We start from the raw sequence: 17,086 nt of genomic DNA on the forward strand, positions 1-17,086 counted from the left end.
GTCAAAACTGAAGCGAAAAGGAAAGCCAAAAAAAGAGATTGGGGACTACAAATTATGTCTCAATAGTTAAGTGGATGTAGGATATTGTAATAGGTAGGTAAATTAGAAATAATGAAACACTTACGTGACATAATCGTATCAACATATTGAGGTAAATAGGGTGCCCAGAAATCGATGGCATCTTTACGCCCCGACTGTCCAATTCGTCGGAGTTCAGCAAGTAAGAGAGCCTGCGCTGCTTCTCGAACCTACGACCGAAAAACAAAATATCCACCGTAATGCTTAATGTACCAAACATTCATGAGAACACTTCAACCCACATCCTGCCTACTTAATGATATTTAAAAAACGACACCCACATTTCAGATATAAATTGTATATATTTCCTGTAAGGGTTATTATATAAATATTCCTACCTCCATTCTTTAGGGTATGTACTAACGAGCGGTTGTAGAGAGGACTATATTGACAAGTAGCGGCTACCTCCAGTGAATGCGGATAACGGACTACACAACTGCCAGCGACAGTGTTTACAGATACTCTATTAGATACACGGTAACTCTCCGCTACATATAAAGGTAGCCAATAACATTCTGTGTCATTTATTTTCCTATGTAAACAACATTTGTTCAACGCACCATAGCTAGGCAGTTTCTAAAGACGATGACCCTGATATGACTTACAATACTAATACGTCAATAACGATCATACTGAACATCAGAGAATGATAAATATTATCTTGGATATGTGGGCAGCACGGTGGCGTAGTGGTTAACACTCCTGCCTCACAGTGCTGGGGTCATGAGTTCAATTCCTATCCATGACCTTATCTGTGTGGAGTTTGTATGTTCTCCCTGTGTCTGCATGGGTTTCCTCCGGGTGCTCCGGTTTCCTCCCACACTCCAAAAACATACTAAGAGGTTAATTGGCTGCTATCAAAATTGACCCTAGTCTGTCTCTATGTGTGTGTATATTAGGGAATTCAGACTGTAAGCTCCAATGGGACAGGGACTGATGTGAGTGAGTTCTCTGTACAGCGCTGCGGAATCAGTGGCGCTATATAAATAAATGATGATGATGATATGTGGTTCTAAAAGCAGAATTTATATTATGTTTCAGGTCAATGACTAAAATAAATGCCACACAGGTGAATTAAACAGATTATTTAATTTTAGGCTTATACATTTAACCACCGCCCCCATCTTCCCAACATTTGAAATTACCGAAATGTTGTTCCCGGTATCGTCAAAAACCGATGCAATTTAGTCCTAATACTTATTTGTGACTTTATAAAACACATCAATAAAATGTAGTAATAAATGTGTCACATACACGTCTCTCAGACTTTGACAGATTTCAATATTACACTGCTTAGAATATTATTATTAACCTTTATTTGTAAAGCGTCAACATGTAACGCAGGTCATACTACAGTCTGCAGTAGTGACAATGTCACACACCAAGATACATCTTATGCTCACGCACTGTTACACGTGTTGACGGTGCTGTGAACGTGCGTGAATTTAAACATTGCACTGCGTTACTCAAACCCATTCTTTGGAACCCACTGTAAAAAGAACATTTCAGGTTGGCAGGTCTGATGCACACAATGGATGGACTTATCGATTAGGAACCAGACACAATGTGGATGTACATCTAGACAAATCTCGCTATATTTCCGTTCCAGAGTACAGATGAGCGAAATTTTTTAAATATTCGCTTCGTTTCACAGTTACCGGCGAGTTTGGCCTTGAGTGTTTCCAGTCGTAGCACAACTACGGCACAGCAGAATGAATTGGACATTGCCGTCCAAGTTCTATTCAAAGACTATAAGCTCACCGGAATGGAAATATGACAACACAGCAGCGAATGGGAAAGCCAAACTCGAATATTCAATCACCGGAAAGTCGGACTGCTGTGAAACTGCCTGTTCCATCATGAGTCGATTTGCTGGAAATCTGGTCGCAGTTTCGCTTAAGCTGGGTACACACTACAGGGTTTTCGTCCAATAATCGGCTCAACCAGCCGACATATGACACGATGGTCGAAAGCCTGCCCAAATGGACGATTGTCGCCTCATTTGGTTGGTCGTACCGTTTAATATTTTCGTTCCAATCTCGTTTCTGTTGTGCAGTGTGTATAAGTTTCCGACCGATCCACGACAGTGAGTACGAAATTACAGTCATTGCTCACAACAACATGGCTGTAAAAAGTCGCTAACAGAACCGCCGTTCTTCCCTTTATCGTCTAAAACAAAGCTAGTGTGTATGCAGTCCATGGACCGAGCGATCAGACCATCGGGTGTAAAATCGATCGGCATAGAAAGTTGGTGGAAAATTCTGTAGTGTGTACCCAGCTTTACTCCCATTTCTGAGGGAATGATTACCTCTGGGTGGGCATACCCTTGCTATGTAGGCATAAGCTTTAAATGGTATCACATTTACAAAGCCCTGCCACAACAAAATATTGTCCAAAGCTACAGAAATTGTCACTCCTCCCCAGCAGACGCAGGGAGAATGCAGATGCATCTATCTAGGGGGAAAACCATTTTCAACAATCTGCTGCAATTGTGAAAACAACAAGAAAAAAAAACCCCAAGACAAACAGACTGTGGATGCTCTCAATGAACCAATTAAAAATGATTTGTCTTGTACTGGAGAAAATCATCACTTTGTTTTGGCACATGGCGATGTTCCCACAAGATAGCGAACAGCTGATTTCCAATTAAGCTATCAAGTGGCCTGGATTCCATCTGTCAAATACTTGTATCAGTCTTCAGATCTGCAGACATACAATATTTTTTTTGCCACGGCAGCCTAGGTGTGATGTGCAGGCTATCGAGTCATTTATCAGGTATAACTCTCCTCCAACACCGGGGTTAAACATGTGTGCACTGATCAGCTGAAGAGCAGCAGCTACGCACAAACCTAATGGCGGCTCCAGCCGTAGACCTCTGCCCCTCACTGATTGAAAAGATGATTTCTTTCTAAATGGAACTTAAGCTCGAAACGCTTATGATTACCGGCTGATTCCATAAAAAACAATATGTGGCAGCTTTTCTAACACAGAATGATTTTATTACTCATGGCGCACACTTGTTACACGCTAAAATACAGCAGCGCTGGATTGTGTCTCCAGAATGTCGCACATTTGTGTGCGTGTATCAGCATTAAGTGAAGTTAGATAAATTCAGAAATTAGATTGGATGGCAGTTCTATTTTTGTGTGTTTTATAGTGTCATTTGGCAGGGAATAAAATGCAACATCCCTCTGAACAGCAGAGGGCTGTTACTTAGGTTTCGTGCCTTGTACATACTTTGTTTCATCGCTATTGGTGAAAATTTAGTGACGTTATTAGTGCAGAAATTATGCCTCTCGTGTGCAGACACTGGAGACTGAACTTCTTATCATGGGAATGAAGTTCACGGACTCACTTAAGCACTTTGTGGGACAGCCAAGACGGAAACACTAAGCCCTGTGAGCAGACCTAGTAACATCTTTATAGAAGCTAGGTAAAGTCCTGCATCATGAATATTATTATACATGCCTCCTTATATTCCAATTAGACAAAAAAAGGGAAAATAAAAAAATATGGCTTTCATTTAAGAGCAACTGTTCTTCCCAATCTGAAAGAGGCATTGCCGGGAATGGGTTACTTATTAAAGGAGAACTACATCTACCATTTGCGATCACATTTTGAGCAGTAGGGGTAGAGTTCAGTTGGAGTATATGGATATTGAATTAGAACTTGGCCGAGCATGCTGCAGGGCAGCTAACACTCACATTCATACAGGAAAATATACTAGTCGTTAGTGCAGCTTTAGGAGATAAATCTAGAGATCTACTCTCTGCAAGAGATGAACTACAAATGTATTACATATTATAACATTTTCCAGTTAGTACAGTGTCTGCATATTCCGTTAAAAAATAACTAGTAACGCTGCGCAATGGCCTGTTGATTAGTGACCGATTATAGATCATTACAATATTATCACAGTGGAAACTCGAAAGGAGCAAACGACAAATTTCCCAAAGTTAGAAATAAGAGCATACAGTAAAATAGGTTTCCTAGCCCAGTTTTAAACATCAGTCGAACCAACCACAATGGACAGTTATTCTGTATGAAGAAGCCTTTATACAAGCAGACAAACCCCATATAACATTCCCTGATTTCACACAATATACAGTTCTGTCCACGGCTATAATCATGATTTCACTCTACCTTTTCCATACAATTACACCACATAATGTTCCAGTATACAGTGTTTCGTACAGTCACTGTGCTGTAAACAGCAAGTGTACACGGGCTGGAGAGGTTTGCTTAAACTAGAATGAATGACATTTATTTCTTTAATATTATCTCTGTTTATATTAATGTACATATGTGTTTGTTTTTTCATGGAAAACCACCCTGTGTAGACATTTCATACACTGGACCTAACTGTCTAACACAATAAACCATTGTGTCAATTACAAATTGCCTTTTGTGTTTTTCTCTGATCTTACTTAATGACGGGAATATTTTTTTATTTTTTCTGCATCTTACACCACCTTTTTCCTGTCCCTTCCAAAAACATAAAATGAGGGGGGATGAGGGGGGAGTTACTCTAGCTCCCATTGGGTCCAACGAAGAGCGAGTACTACGCCAGTCTGCGTAGTGTATCTTGTGTGACATCGCTCTGCGTACGCCCAGAACAGTGGCCGTGTACACGTATGTGCCTGTGCTGAATTGTGTGTCTGGCACCTACATCAGCTTGCACCTGGAGAGGTAGGTCTGGGGGGGGGGGGGGGGGGATTATGCTGCCCCAGTTCAGTGAGGGTCTATTTGTACTATTACAAACAGATGCAGACCAGGAGACAGACACACACACACAGTCCTGTCCAAGCCGTATCATCTGCTGGTGGGCAAGGACAGGTGCAAATAGCGGATGGTGATGGTGGTGGTGGTGGCGCCAGCAATAGTGAAACACATATGATTGGCTGTATGCGGATGCGTTGCACATGCTAATAAGGGCTTTCTTTGTTGCATAGGTGCATATAAACCAGGCCCATATGCTACTGGTGCAGACCTGCAATTACTTTGCATATGCCTGGAATTTTTTATTTAATGAATGTAATTTGCAGCTGAGATTTGGGGCCAACAATGCATCAGCCCCACTGTCGTTAAAAACGTTCACTTTCAAGTTGTAACACACGGATTTCCACTGATTATTCCACAAAAATATGTTGAGGGAAAAAAAAATTAAAAACCTGCACTATGCAGAAAATTGGAAGAATCTAGTATAAATGAAAACAAAGTTTAGTTGCTCTTCAGGAGATTAATTTGTTTTTATTACATTTTATTGTGGTATGTATCAATGTCCAACAGTCTAAAACAAGCTGGATACATATAAAGAAACAGGGATATTAGAACAACAAACCACATGGTACAAAACATGGTACAAAACATTGTATAAATGTACTTCCTGACATAACCAAACACACAGTATAAATGCATTATGTCCGAGTTCTGAGACTTCTATAAACAAAGAAGAATATGGAGGGTGTGATAGCAAAGAAGGTCTTCTATGTGCTAGATCCCAATTCCTCCCTCTCTAGGTCTATGACCAAATTGGATCTCAGAATCAATTTGGCCCAATTACGTTATCTCTGTACACTCAAGAAGGGAAGTGTCGGAACTCTAAGGGCTAGATTTACTAAGCTGCGGGTTTGAAAAAGTGGGGATGTTGCCTATAGCAACCAGATTCTAGCTTTCATTTATTTAGTACCTTCTACAAAATGACAGGTAGAATCTGATTGGTTGCTATAGGCAACATCCCCACTTTTTTAAACCCGCAGCTTAGTAAATCTAGCCCTAAGACTCTTAGAATTTCATCACAGCACAGCATGTTGTTACACCGTGTTCTATCCAGCTCCTGCATCACTGTGTCTTATATTTCTGTAGTCTCATCATCTCTATCAAGCCATTCTTTCACTGACAGTGGTGGTGTTGGGCTACTTGATTTCCTTTTGATTAGAAGCTTAGCTGCATTTAGTAAGTACAGTAAAGGGAATACATGCTTGACTGAGTTTGCATTGTTCTGGAGACAGGAGACAAGATGTCCGAGGACTGGGTAAATATCCTTTACTTGTTCTATGTCTTTCCCATATTCAGACCTCCAATCCAGGCCAGGGAAAAGGAATTCCACAGATACTGTGGTAAGTAACAGAGTAGTTAATAATTGGACCCTGTGTTTTGTGGTTAGTCGACCATTTGTGTTTTAATGCAAAAAAAATTGCCCATTTGCTTGACACTGAAGATATTTCCCAATTTGACCACAAAAGTTTGGGTGAGGATTCTTTACTAGAACATAGTTCTTTAAATGTAAAAATAAAGGCCAAGACTTTAGTAGGTAAATTTGAAAGTTGTTTATTTGGTCTGTGACAGAGAACAGAAAGTGATTTAATTGCATATACTTCTAAGCCTCCTATTCCCTTTGCCGAGCCGTGGAGGAGAGAGGGGCAATTCTTCTCAGCCAGTGACAAGTGAAGCCTTTGGCATCCATTCTTCTAGAAATTGTGCATGCTGACCAGACGGGGAAAACGGGTGACATATTAGAAGTAGTAGGGAGGACACAGTAAGGGTAGACCTGATCAGAGGCTGGTCTCTAATATATCAGGAGTGTAGTGATAGTGGGATCCATGGAAGTTTCCAAAACGGGGTGCTCATAAAAGATGCTCTGGGAGATCTAAAAATGTACGTCTACTACCCCTATAACGCATAATGGAGATGAGATCAGGGTCCCAAATACACCCCATTTGCTCTTCAGAGTGGTGAGCAAAGCCAATAGAGTGCTTGTTAGACCATGGACCATTACGTAAGAGGAGCTTTGGACTTTACCATTAAGGCTTCAGAAACCTAAAGGATCTCTGGAAGGATATTTATTTTCAGTATGTCGCTCCAGCTAAACCATGGTGGCTTAATCCACCTCTTTAGATCTTCAGGCATCACTGCATGGTTCAACGTTAACACAAAATGCTACAATTTTCAGAAACAAAAGGGAAAGTAAGCTGGAAGCAGGTCAACCAGTCACCTCCATATGATGAAGTTCAATGCTACAGATTACACAAAGTACATTTTTAAAAATTGTGCAGCTGGCCAAATACCTGGAAGGACTGTGTAAAGCAGGGAAGGGATGTACGTAAGACAAAAAAAAACAACTATTGTCCGCAACGGCAAATTACTTTGTGGTCTATTCCATCTACTATTGTGTCCCAAATACCTGCACAGCTTTGTGGTCTCCCGAAAAAAAGATTCAGGCACAAAATGAAAGGAGGGAGCACACAACACTTCATGGGTGCTGTTGTTAATCAGAAAGGGGCAGAGAGAAGTCCGTATATGTCACTGTCACTGTCAGCATTGTCTACTTTCTCTAGCACTAGATAACTGCTTGTAATTGGCTGCTTGCAGTGGCACCTCTGAAGCTGATTGGTGCTTACTTCCTCGCTCTGGCACATATTCTGCTTTTGCAAGAGTGTGTAAGCAAAATTTTGTTTCTGCTGCGTTACAGAGATTTTTGAAGTTTAATTGATGCCCAATAAAAAAAACATGGGTACAAAAGGCACATAAGTGTCTATGGCGTAAACGTGCTACTGGTACGGAGCTGCGTGGCTGCTACTGGGGTGGAGCCGCAATTTTTAAAATTTGAAACTGTGTTTTCCCAACAATTTTATAATTATATCTGAGAAAACGGACAATAAAAGTGATTCCGTGTTGCTTCCACTCTCTGCTATATGATGGGGTTTATACATGTTCCTCAAAATATTCAAAACAAAACCTTATATTTGCTTTACAAGGTGTAAAAAGATAATTGAAAAAAAAAGGACAGAATTATAAAGGATATTTCTATGCCTTTTCATGACCGTATCCAAACAACTGCTTCATACATGACATTGAAACTGCATATTTAGTTCAAAGTAAGATGAATGTAGGCAAATATTAGTACACACAACTAACTAAAGGCATTGCCAATAGGTTGTCTTCAAGGTGAACCCACAATGGAATGTCATTAGTTGTGTGCATGACAGACAGTTTTACTTATGAGTATTGCATCATCATGTTGGGAACAGAGTTGTTGAAATTAATTTTTCTTAATCAACATGAAGACTTTTATTTACATATATATTTCACATGTATAATTTTTTTCTGGTTTAAGTTAGGGATGTGCACCGGCGACTTTTGAGGTCTCGTGTTTTGTGTTTTGGATCCGGATTTTCGTTATTTTTGAGGTTCGGATTTGTCTCGCAAAACACTTGACGAAAGGTCTCGGTTCGGATTTAAGGTATTGGATTCGGATTTTTTTTGAAAAAAACATAAAAAGTTTAAAAATCAAGTTTTTGGGCTTATTTTCACTCCTAGGCTATTATTAACCTCAATAACATTCAATAACAAGCATTTCCACTAATTTACAGTGTATTGTGAACACCTCACAATATAGTTATTAGTCCAAAACGTTGCAACAAGGTATCTTTCTGGACTGCGTAGAGGAGTGGGTCACCACAATATATATTAAAAACCCTGAACTTTTATGATTCGCACCAATAATTGTACCTGGACTGCGTAGAGGAGTGGGTCACCACAATATCTTAAAAACCCTGAACTTTTATGATTCGCACCAATAATTGTACCTGGACTGCGTAGAGGAGTGGGTCACCACAATATCTTAAAAACCCTGAACTTTTATGATTCGCACCAATAATTGTACCTGGACTGCGTAGAGGAGTGGGTCACCACAATATCTTAAAAACCCTGAACTTTTATGATTCGCACCAATAATTGTACCTGGACTGCGTAGAGGAGTGGGTCACCACAATATCTATTAAAAACCCTGAACTTTTATGATTCGCACCAATAAATGTACCTGGACTGCGTAGAGGAGTGGGTCACCACAATATATATTAAAAACCCTGAACTTTTATGAATCGCACCAATAAATGTACCTGGACTGCGTAGAGGAGTGGGTCACCACAATATATATTAAAAACCCTGAACTTTTATGATTCGCACCAATAAATGTACCTGGACTGCGTAGAGGAGTGGGTCACCACAATATCTATTAAAAACCCTGAACTTTTATGATTCGCACCAATAAATGTACCTGGACTGCGTAGAGGAGTGGGTCACCACAATATATATTAAAAACCCTGAACTTTTATGAATCGCACCAATAAATGTACCTGGACTGCGTAGAGGAGTGGGTCACCACAATATATATTAAAAATCCTGAACTTTTAGGATTCGCACCAATAAATGTACCTGGACTGCGTAGAGGAGTGGGTCACCACAATATCTATTAAAAACCCTGAACTTTTATGATTCGCACCAATAAATGTACCTGGACTGCGTAGAGGAGTGGGTCACCACAATATATATTAAAAACCCTGAACTTTTATGATTCGCACCAATAAATGTACCTGGACTGCGTAGAGGAGTGGGTCACCACAATATATATTAAAAACCCTGAACTTTTATGATTCGCACCAATAAATGTACCTGGACTGCGTAGAGGAGTGGGTCACCACAATATATATTAAAAACCCTGAACTTTTATGAATCGCACCAATAAATGTACCTGGACTGCGTAGAGGAGTGGGTCACCACAATATATATTAAAAACCCTGAACTTTTATGATTCGCACCAATAAATGTATCTGGACTGCGTAGAGGAGTGGGCACTGGGCACCACAATAAAATATATAAAAAACCTTCAACAGATCTGCATTACACTACACATACGGCTGCTCCTCCATCCTCTCCATCATATACATGTTGGAGTTTTAGCGTGTGACAACCTCTTGTTTTTGATAATGTCAGTGCATTTGGAATATTTTTCAATTTGCCCCACACCACTGAATGTACTTTATCTATGATACGCAATACGCATCTATCTATCTTGACTGCGTAGTGTGGTGGCCCCGGTACACAATTTGGTACCGAGGCCACAATATAATTTAAAAACCCTCCACGTGTCGGAATTCCACCAAACAAGTATCTGGACTGCATAGTGGGGTGGCCCCGGTACCCAATTTGATACCGGGGCCACAATACCTCCTCCAAACATGCTCCAGACAATTCGTCATTGACAGACCCCAGACAGACAGGGTCGTAGTGTTATTGTTTGACTTTGTAAACCCAAAAAAATGTCCCTGTTGCACTTGCACATAGTCGTGCAATGAAGACTGACTTTTTCATTTAAAGGCACGATCTTTAAAGTGTCAGAAAGAGAGAGAAGACACAGGAGAGGAGAGTTGTAGCTGGGGACCTGGGGTGGAAGCTCCCAGGCTCCCCCAGCATTGCCTGGAAGTCTGAGCGTGGTGACTGAGCCAGGGCAAGGAATGTGTGCCCTGGATGAGGGGGAGAACTCCATGCCACTATAGTGAACCCAAGAGAGAGGGGGACACTGCACATGGAAGAGGCCCTGGAGTGAGGGCTGCTACAAGAGGCATGGTAGCTGTAGTGTCAGATCCTGAGGCTGAGAGTACACAGAGTGACGTGTCAGAGCACAGGAGACATTATCCCCGCAGAGGAGGGATGAGCTGCAGTTGAGAGGTCTGTTGTTGAAATAGGACATGCACACTTTAACAAACCAATCATTTCAGCGACAGGGCCTACCAAACAACTTTGACTGAAATGATTGGTTTGTTTGGGCCCCCACACCAAAAAAGCTATTCATCTCTCCCTGTACAGACTAAACAGGCTCTACTGAGGCAAGATGTCGTCCTCATCCTCAACCTCTGATTCCTCTCCCCCTACAGTGTGTACTTCCTCCTCATCACACATTATCAATTCGTCCCCGCTGGACTCCACAACCACAGGTCCCTCTGTAGTATCTGGAGGGCAGTGCTGTACTTCATTGAGGAATTGATTATTCATTTTTATAAACATCATTTTTTCAACGTTGTGAGGAAGCAACCTCCTTCGCCGCTCACTGACCAGGTTCCCCGCTGCACTAAAAACTCTTTCCGAGTACACACTGGAGGGGGGACAACTCAGGTAAAATAGAGCCAGTTTGTACAGGGGCTTCCAAACTGCCTTTTTTTCCTGCCAGTAACAATATGGACTGTCTGACATGTCTACTTGGATGGTGTCAGCAAAGTAATCATCCACAATTTTTTCTATTGTCACAGCATCCAATGCAGCGAGAGTAGACATGTCTGCAATGGTTGGCAGGTCCTTCAGTCCGGACCAGATGTTATCAGCATCCCCGCCAGTGCCTCTTTTGGGAAAACTGAGCTTTTTCCTCGCAGCCATAGATGTGGAAGAAAATGAGGGTGGAGCTGTTGGCATGTCACGGTCCTCTTCAGAGGACAATCTCCTGACCAGCAGGTCTTTGCACCGCTGTAGATTTGTGTCCGCCGGAAACAGAGACACAACATACGCTTTACACCGAGGATCGAGCACGGTGGCCAGAATGTATTCCTCTGACTTTAAAAGAGTGACCACCCTCGGATCCTGGCAAAGCGTACGAAGGGCTACATCCACAAGAGCTACATGCTTGCTGTAATCGCAATGGCTTACCAGCTCCTCCCTCACTTTCTCCAGCTGCTTCTGCAACAGCCTGATCAGGGGAATGACCTGACTCAAGCTGGCAGTGTCGGAACTGACTTCTCGTGTGGCAAGTTCAAATGGCTGCAGAACCTTGCACAACACGGAAATCAGTCTCCACTGCGCTTGACTCAGGCGCATCCCCACTCCTTTGCCTATGTCGTAGGTGGCTGTGTAGGCCTGAATGGCCTTTTGCTGCTCCTCCATCCTCTGCAGCATATAGAGGGTGGAGTTCCAGCGCGTCACAACCTCTTGTTTGAGGTGATGGCAGGGCAGGTTCAAGCTTTTTTGATGTGCCTCTAGTCTGCGGTAGGCACTGGCTGAATGCCGAAAGTGTCCAGCAATTTTGCGGGCCACCGCAAGCATCTCCTGCACACCCCTGTCACTCTTGAGGTAATGCTGCACCACCAAATTAATGGTGTGGGCAAAACATGGGACGTGCTGGAAATTGCCCATATTTAATGCCCGCACAATGTTACTGGCATTGTCTGACACCACAAATCCCCATGAGAGTCTAAGTGGGGTAAGCCACTGGGAGATAATTTCCCTCATTTTCTCTAATATGTTGTCAGCGTTGTGCCTCTTATTAAAGCCTGTAATGCACAATGTTGCCTGCCTTTGCATGAGCAGCCATTTTGTAGATGCTGCTACTGATGCAGCTGTTGCTGTTGCTGCGGAAGGGGATGCATCTACCCAGTGGGCTGTCACAGTCATATAGTCCTTCGTTTGCCCAGAACCACTTGTCCACATGTCCGTGGTTAAGTGGACAGTGGGTACAACCGCATTTTTAAGAGCACTGAGGACACTTGATCGTACTTCTCTGTACATTTTTGGTATCGCCTGCCTAGTGAAGTGGAATCTCGAGGGGATTTGGTACCGGGGACACAATACCTCCATCAACCCTCTAAATCCCACTCCACTGATGGCGGACACCGGGCGCAGGTCTAACACCAACATTGCAGTTACAGCCGCAGTTATACGCTTTGCAATAGGGTGACTACTATCGTATTTGGTGGTCATGGCAAACGACTGTTGGACGGTCAATTGTTTGGTGAAAGACTTAGCGGTCTTACGACTTCCCCTCTGGGAAGATGACCGACTAACAGCAGCAACAGCAGCAGTGGCAGTAGTAGGCGTACCGCTGCAGGATTCCTCGGATGAATCCCGTATTGAGGAGGACTCAGTCTGGCTGCTGACTTGGGCTGCAGGACTGAATCTGATGGAGATTGTGGAGGAAGTTGACGAGGAGGGTGTTGCTGGTGTGTATCCAACTGGACCACGGGATTTAGGTGTCCCTGTACCGATGAGGGTCCTAGCCCCAGTTCCTGAACTAACCACTGAACTATGAAGGTTATTCAGGTGACGTATAAGGGAGGATGTTCCTAGGTGGGCAAGATCCTTACCCCTGCTTATTTGAGCTTTACATAAGCTACATATTGCCATACATTGGTTGTCTGGATTTGGATAAAAATAACTCCAGACCGAAGAGGTGCATTTTTTGGTCTTCTGACCAGGCATGACGATGGGCTTTTTCATCCCATGGACATCAGCTGTTTCCCCCCCTGGTGCCTCATTTACAATAACCACATCACCATCCTCATCATCAAGTTCCTCCACAGCGCCAGCTACATCATCAATAGCCTCCTCCCGAGCCACCTCTTCCCGTACAGTGATGGGAAGGTCAGGCTTGACAACCACCAACACCCTTGGACTCGCCTTGGGGATTTGTGATAATTTCTCTTTAGAAGGCAGAGTTGTTTGCTGTTTTGTTGCTGACAGCATAACTCTCTTCAATTTTTTGTAGGGGGGGGAGGAGGAGGAGGGCTAAGATCCGTGGGTGAAGCTGAACCACTAGTCATGAACACGGGCCAGGGCCTAAGCCGTTCCTTGCCACTCCGTGTCGTAAATGGCATATTGGCAACTTTACGTTTCTCCTCAGATGATTTTAAGTTTCTCTTTTTGCTACTTTTTCTTAACTTGGGCTTTTTGGATTTTACATGCCCGGTACTACGAGATTGGGCATCGGGCTTGGAAGACGACGTTGATGGCATTTCATCGTCTATGTCGTGACTAGTGGCAGCAGCTTCAGCATTAGGAGGAAGTGGGTCTTGATCTTTCCCTACTTTATCCTCCAAATTTTTGGTCTCCATTATATGTAGCACAAGATACTGCAGAATGTGTGAACTTGGTAATATTGCAGTACCAATGGACTTATACTGCTGGATTGGTTTTGCAAATTTGGTTATAATTATTATATATTTTTTTTTTTTTTAATTTTTTATTTTTTTTTACTTTTTTTTTATTTTTAAAAAACTTGGGAATAGTGGGGAAATAACTATGCCCTTAGAAGCACAGAGCACAGGACACAGCACCACTGGACTGAACAGGACACGGCACAGGACCCAGCAGCACTACGGAACTCAGCAGGACAGAGCACAGGACACAGCACCACTGGACTGATACTGCAGAATGTGTGAACTTGGTAATATTGCAGTACCAATGGACTTATAATGCTGGATTGGTTTTGCAAATTTGGTTATAATTATTATATTTATTTATTTTTTTATTTTTTTTTACTTTTTTTTTATTTTTAAAAAACTTGGGAATAGTGGGGAAATAACTATGCCCTTAGAAGCACAGAGCACAGGACACAGCACCACTGGACTGAACAGGACACGGCACAGGACCCAGCAGCACTACGGAACTCAGCAGGACAGAGCACAGGACACAGCACCACTGGACTGATACTGCAGAATGTGTGAACTTGGTAATATTGCAGTACCAATGGACTTATAATGCTGGATTGGTTTTGCAAATTTGGTTATAATTATTATATATTTTTTTTTTAAAAATTTTTTATTATTTTTTACTTTTTTTTTATTTTTTAAAAACTTGGGAATAGTGGGGAAATAACTATGCCCTTAGAAGCACAGAGCACAGGACACAGCACCACTGGACTGAACAGGACACGGCACAGGACCCAGCAGCACTACGGAACTCAGCAGGACAGAGCACAGGACACAGCACCACTGGACTGATACTGCAGAATGTGTGAACTTGGTAATATTGCAGTACCAATGGACTTATAATGCTGGATTGGTTTTGCAAATTTGGTTATAATTATTATATATTTTTTTTTTTTTAAATTTTTTATTATTTTTTACTTTTTTTTTATTTTTTAAAAACTTGGGAATAATGGGGAAATAACTATGCCCTTAGAAGCACAGAGCACAGGACACAGCACCACTGGACTGAACAGGACACGGCACAGGACCCAGCAGCACTACGGAACTCAGCAGGACAGAGCACAGGACACAGCACCACTGGACTGATACTGCAGAATGTGTAAACTTTGTAATATTGCAGTACCACTGGACTTTTACTGCTGAATGTGTGAACTTGGTAATATTGCAGTACCAATGGGCTTATACTGCAGGATTGGTTGTGAAAATTTTGTGGTAATTAAAAAATATTAAAGTAGTTTTTGGTATTTTTTAAAAAAACTTTTTTTTATTTTTTTAAACACAGGGGAATATTGGGGAAATAACTATGCCCTTAGAAGCACAGAGCACAGGACACAGCACCACTGGACTGAACAGGACACAGCACAGGACCCAGCAGCACCACTGACCTCAGAAGGACAGAGCACAGCACACAGCACCACTGGACTGATACTGCAGAACACAACACAGCACAGCACAGCACAGGACAGCACAGGACAGCACAAGACAGCACAGCACTAAACAGCACAGCACTAAACAGCACAGCACTAAACAGCACAGCACTAAACAGCACAGCACTAAACAGCACAGCACTAAACAGCACAGCACTAAACAGCACAGCACTAAACAGCACAGCACTAAACAGCACAGCACTAAACAGCACAGCACTAAACAGCACAGCACTAAACAGCACAGCACTAAACAGCACAGCACTAAACAGCACAGCACTAAACAGCACAGCACTAAACAGCACAGCACTAAACAGCACTAAACAGCACAGAACTAAACAGCACAGAACTAAACAGCACAGAACTAAACAGCACAGAACTAAACAGCACAGAGGACCACCTAACACACCCTCCCTCTACCCTGATCAATGCCCGAGTGAAGATGGCGGCGACTAGCGGGGAATTTATAGGATCCGAGTATCGCGAGATCCGACAACGGGATTATGAGTCAGAGCCTCAGTTTCACTTTTGAATTTGGCGCCAATACCCGGATCTGTCTCGGATCCGACTCGGATCCGCAACGTTCGGGTGGGCTCGGATTTCAGAAATCCGAGTGCGCTCATCCCTAGTTTAAGTGGGAAAAGCATTAAAGAAAACCCAGCAGGAATGATATGATGAAAACTGTCTGCATTTTAACCCTACGCACCAAGTAATCCTGAACTGAGCTGATAAGGTCTAGTTTGCCTGCAAAATGGAGCCTGTATTGCTTCAGCCTAATCAGAGTTCTTTGATGACCACTCCAGACCGGCTATGAAGCCTTGTTGTCACTGCCCTCTCAGCTGGCCTGAATATCATCAAAGAGCCACGTTGACATCACTGTGTTATAAGGCCTGTACGGCCTTACTAACACAATGTACTAATGTAAGGCCTGTACTCTCAGAGAGGTGGGTTACTAATTACTGCATGCCCGGTCAGCAACTCTACACCTGGTCCCCTGGTCTACTGCACCGTCTGCTCCAACACCACTTCAACTTACCCTCTCGCAATACGGACTGTTTAACTACCGCCTCCCCAGCTACCCACCGAAGTCTTCATTTGCTCAGTTTGTCTCTCATTACCACCTCCCTCTAGAACGTAACAAGCAGGCATCCTCTGTACCTTATGTCTCAGGTCCGTCTACCTTGTACACACTCTGTCATGTCTCTTGCTGCATGTTTACTGCATGCCATGCAATTTGTTCTGTTTAAATGCACTTCCTTGAATTAATTATTCTGCTCCAACGTCCCCACGCACCAGTTCTGTATGTCATATCTGTGTGATTGCGTTACAGAATCTGTGGCGCCATATAAAAAATGATGGAGGACTTAATGTCTTGCACAGTTCCACCATAGACTGCACTTAGAGCACATTGCAGTCACGCATATGTACATGTAGTAATATTCAATAATACAGTGATATCCACCACTAATAAATCATTTCCTCACCTCCAGGCAGCGGTCCTGCCACCTCCGTGCCAGCATCTCTAGAAGCGGTGGCCTGAATTTCTCCAGTCCCAATAGGTCAGGCAGCATGACGCAGTGCATGGCTGCTAACTGGCTCCATCCTGCAGGGGACACAGCAAGATCACATACAATGAACTCTCAACACACCAGCGATACCACACAAACGTTCAAAGCACAACAACAAACATTGAATGCATTGGAAACAAATGACAGAACAAAGTCCGGCTGCAATATTCTTACAGGGAATGTACTTCAGCATCGGACACCTGTGTGTAGCGGTAATGTGCATACGCCTCCATCCATTGTGTTACAACAACTAGATCAGTGAGCA

At 42.8% G+C, this 17,086-nt stretch overlaps 1 protein-coding gene across 3 annotated transcripts in view; it reads right to left on the minus strand.

The window, feature by feature from the left end:
- Positions 1-17,086, minus strand: part of WDR7 (WD repeat domain 7) — a 275,561-nt gene that overhangs the window by 165,503 nt on the left and 92,972 nt on the right. For all 3 annotated transcript variants that reach the window (XM_075184972.1, XM_075184981.1, XM_075184988.1), the window contains 2 exons: positions 16,738-16,856; positions 125-248 (listed from right to left, as the gene is read on the minus strand). In XM_075184972.1, the coding sequence (XP_075041073.1) occupies positions 125-248; positions 16,738-16,856 (243 nt within the window). The remainder of the gene's footprint in view (positions 1-124; positions 249-16,737; positions 16,857-17,086) is intronic.

This window comes from Mixophyes fleayi, chromosome 1 (assembly GCF_038048845.1).
Source record: "Mixophyes fleayi isolate aMixFle1 chromosome 1, aMixFle1.hap1, whole genome shotgun sequence".
Taxonomy (NCBI): domain Eukaryota; kingdom Metazoa; phylum Chordata; class Amphibia; order Anura; family Limnodynastidae; genus Mixophyes; species Mixophyes fleayi.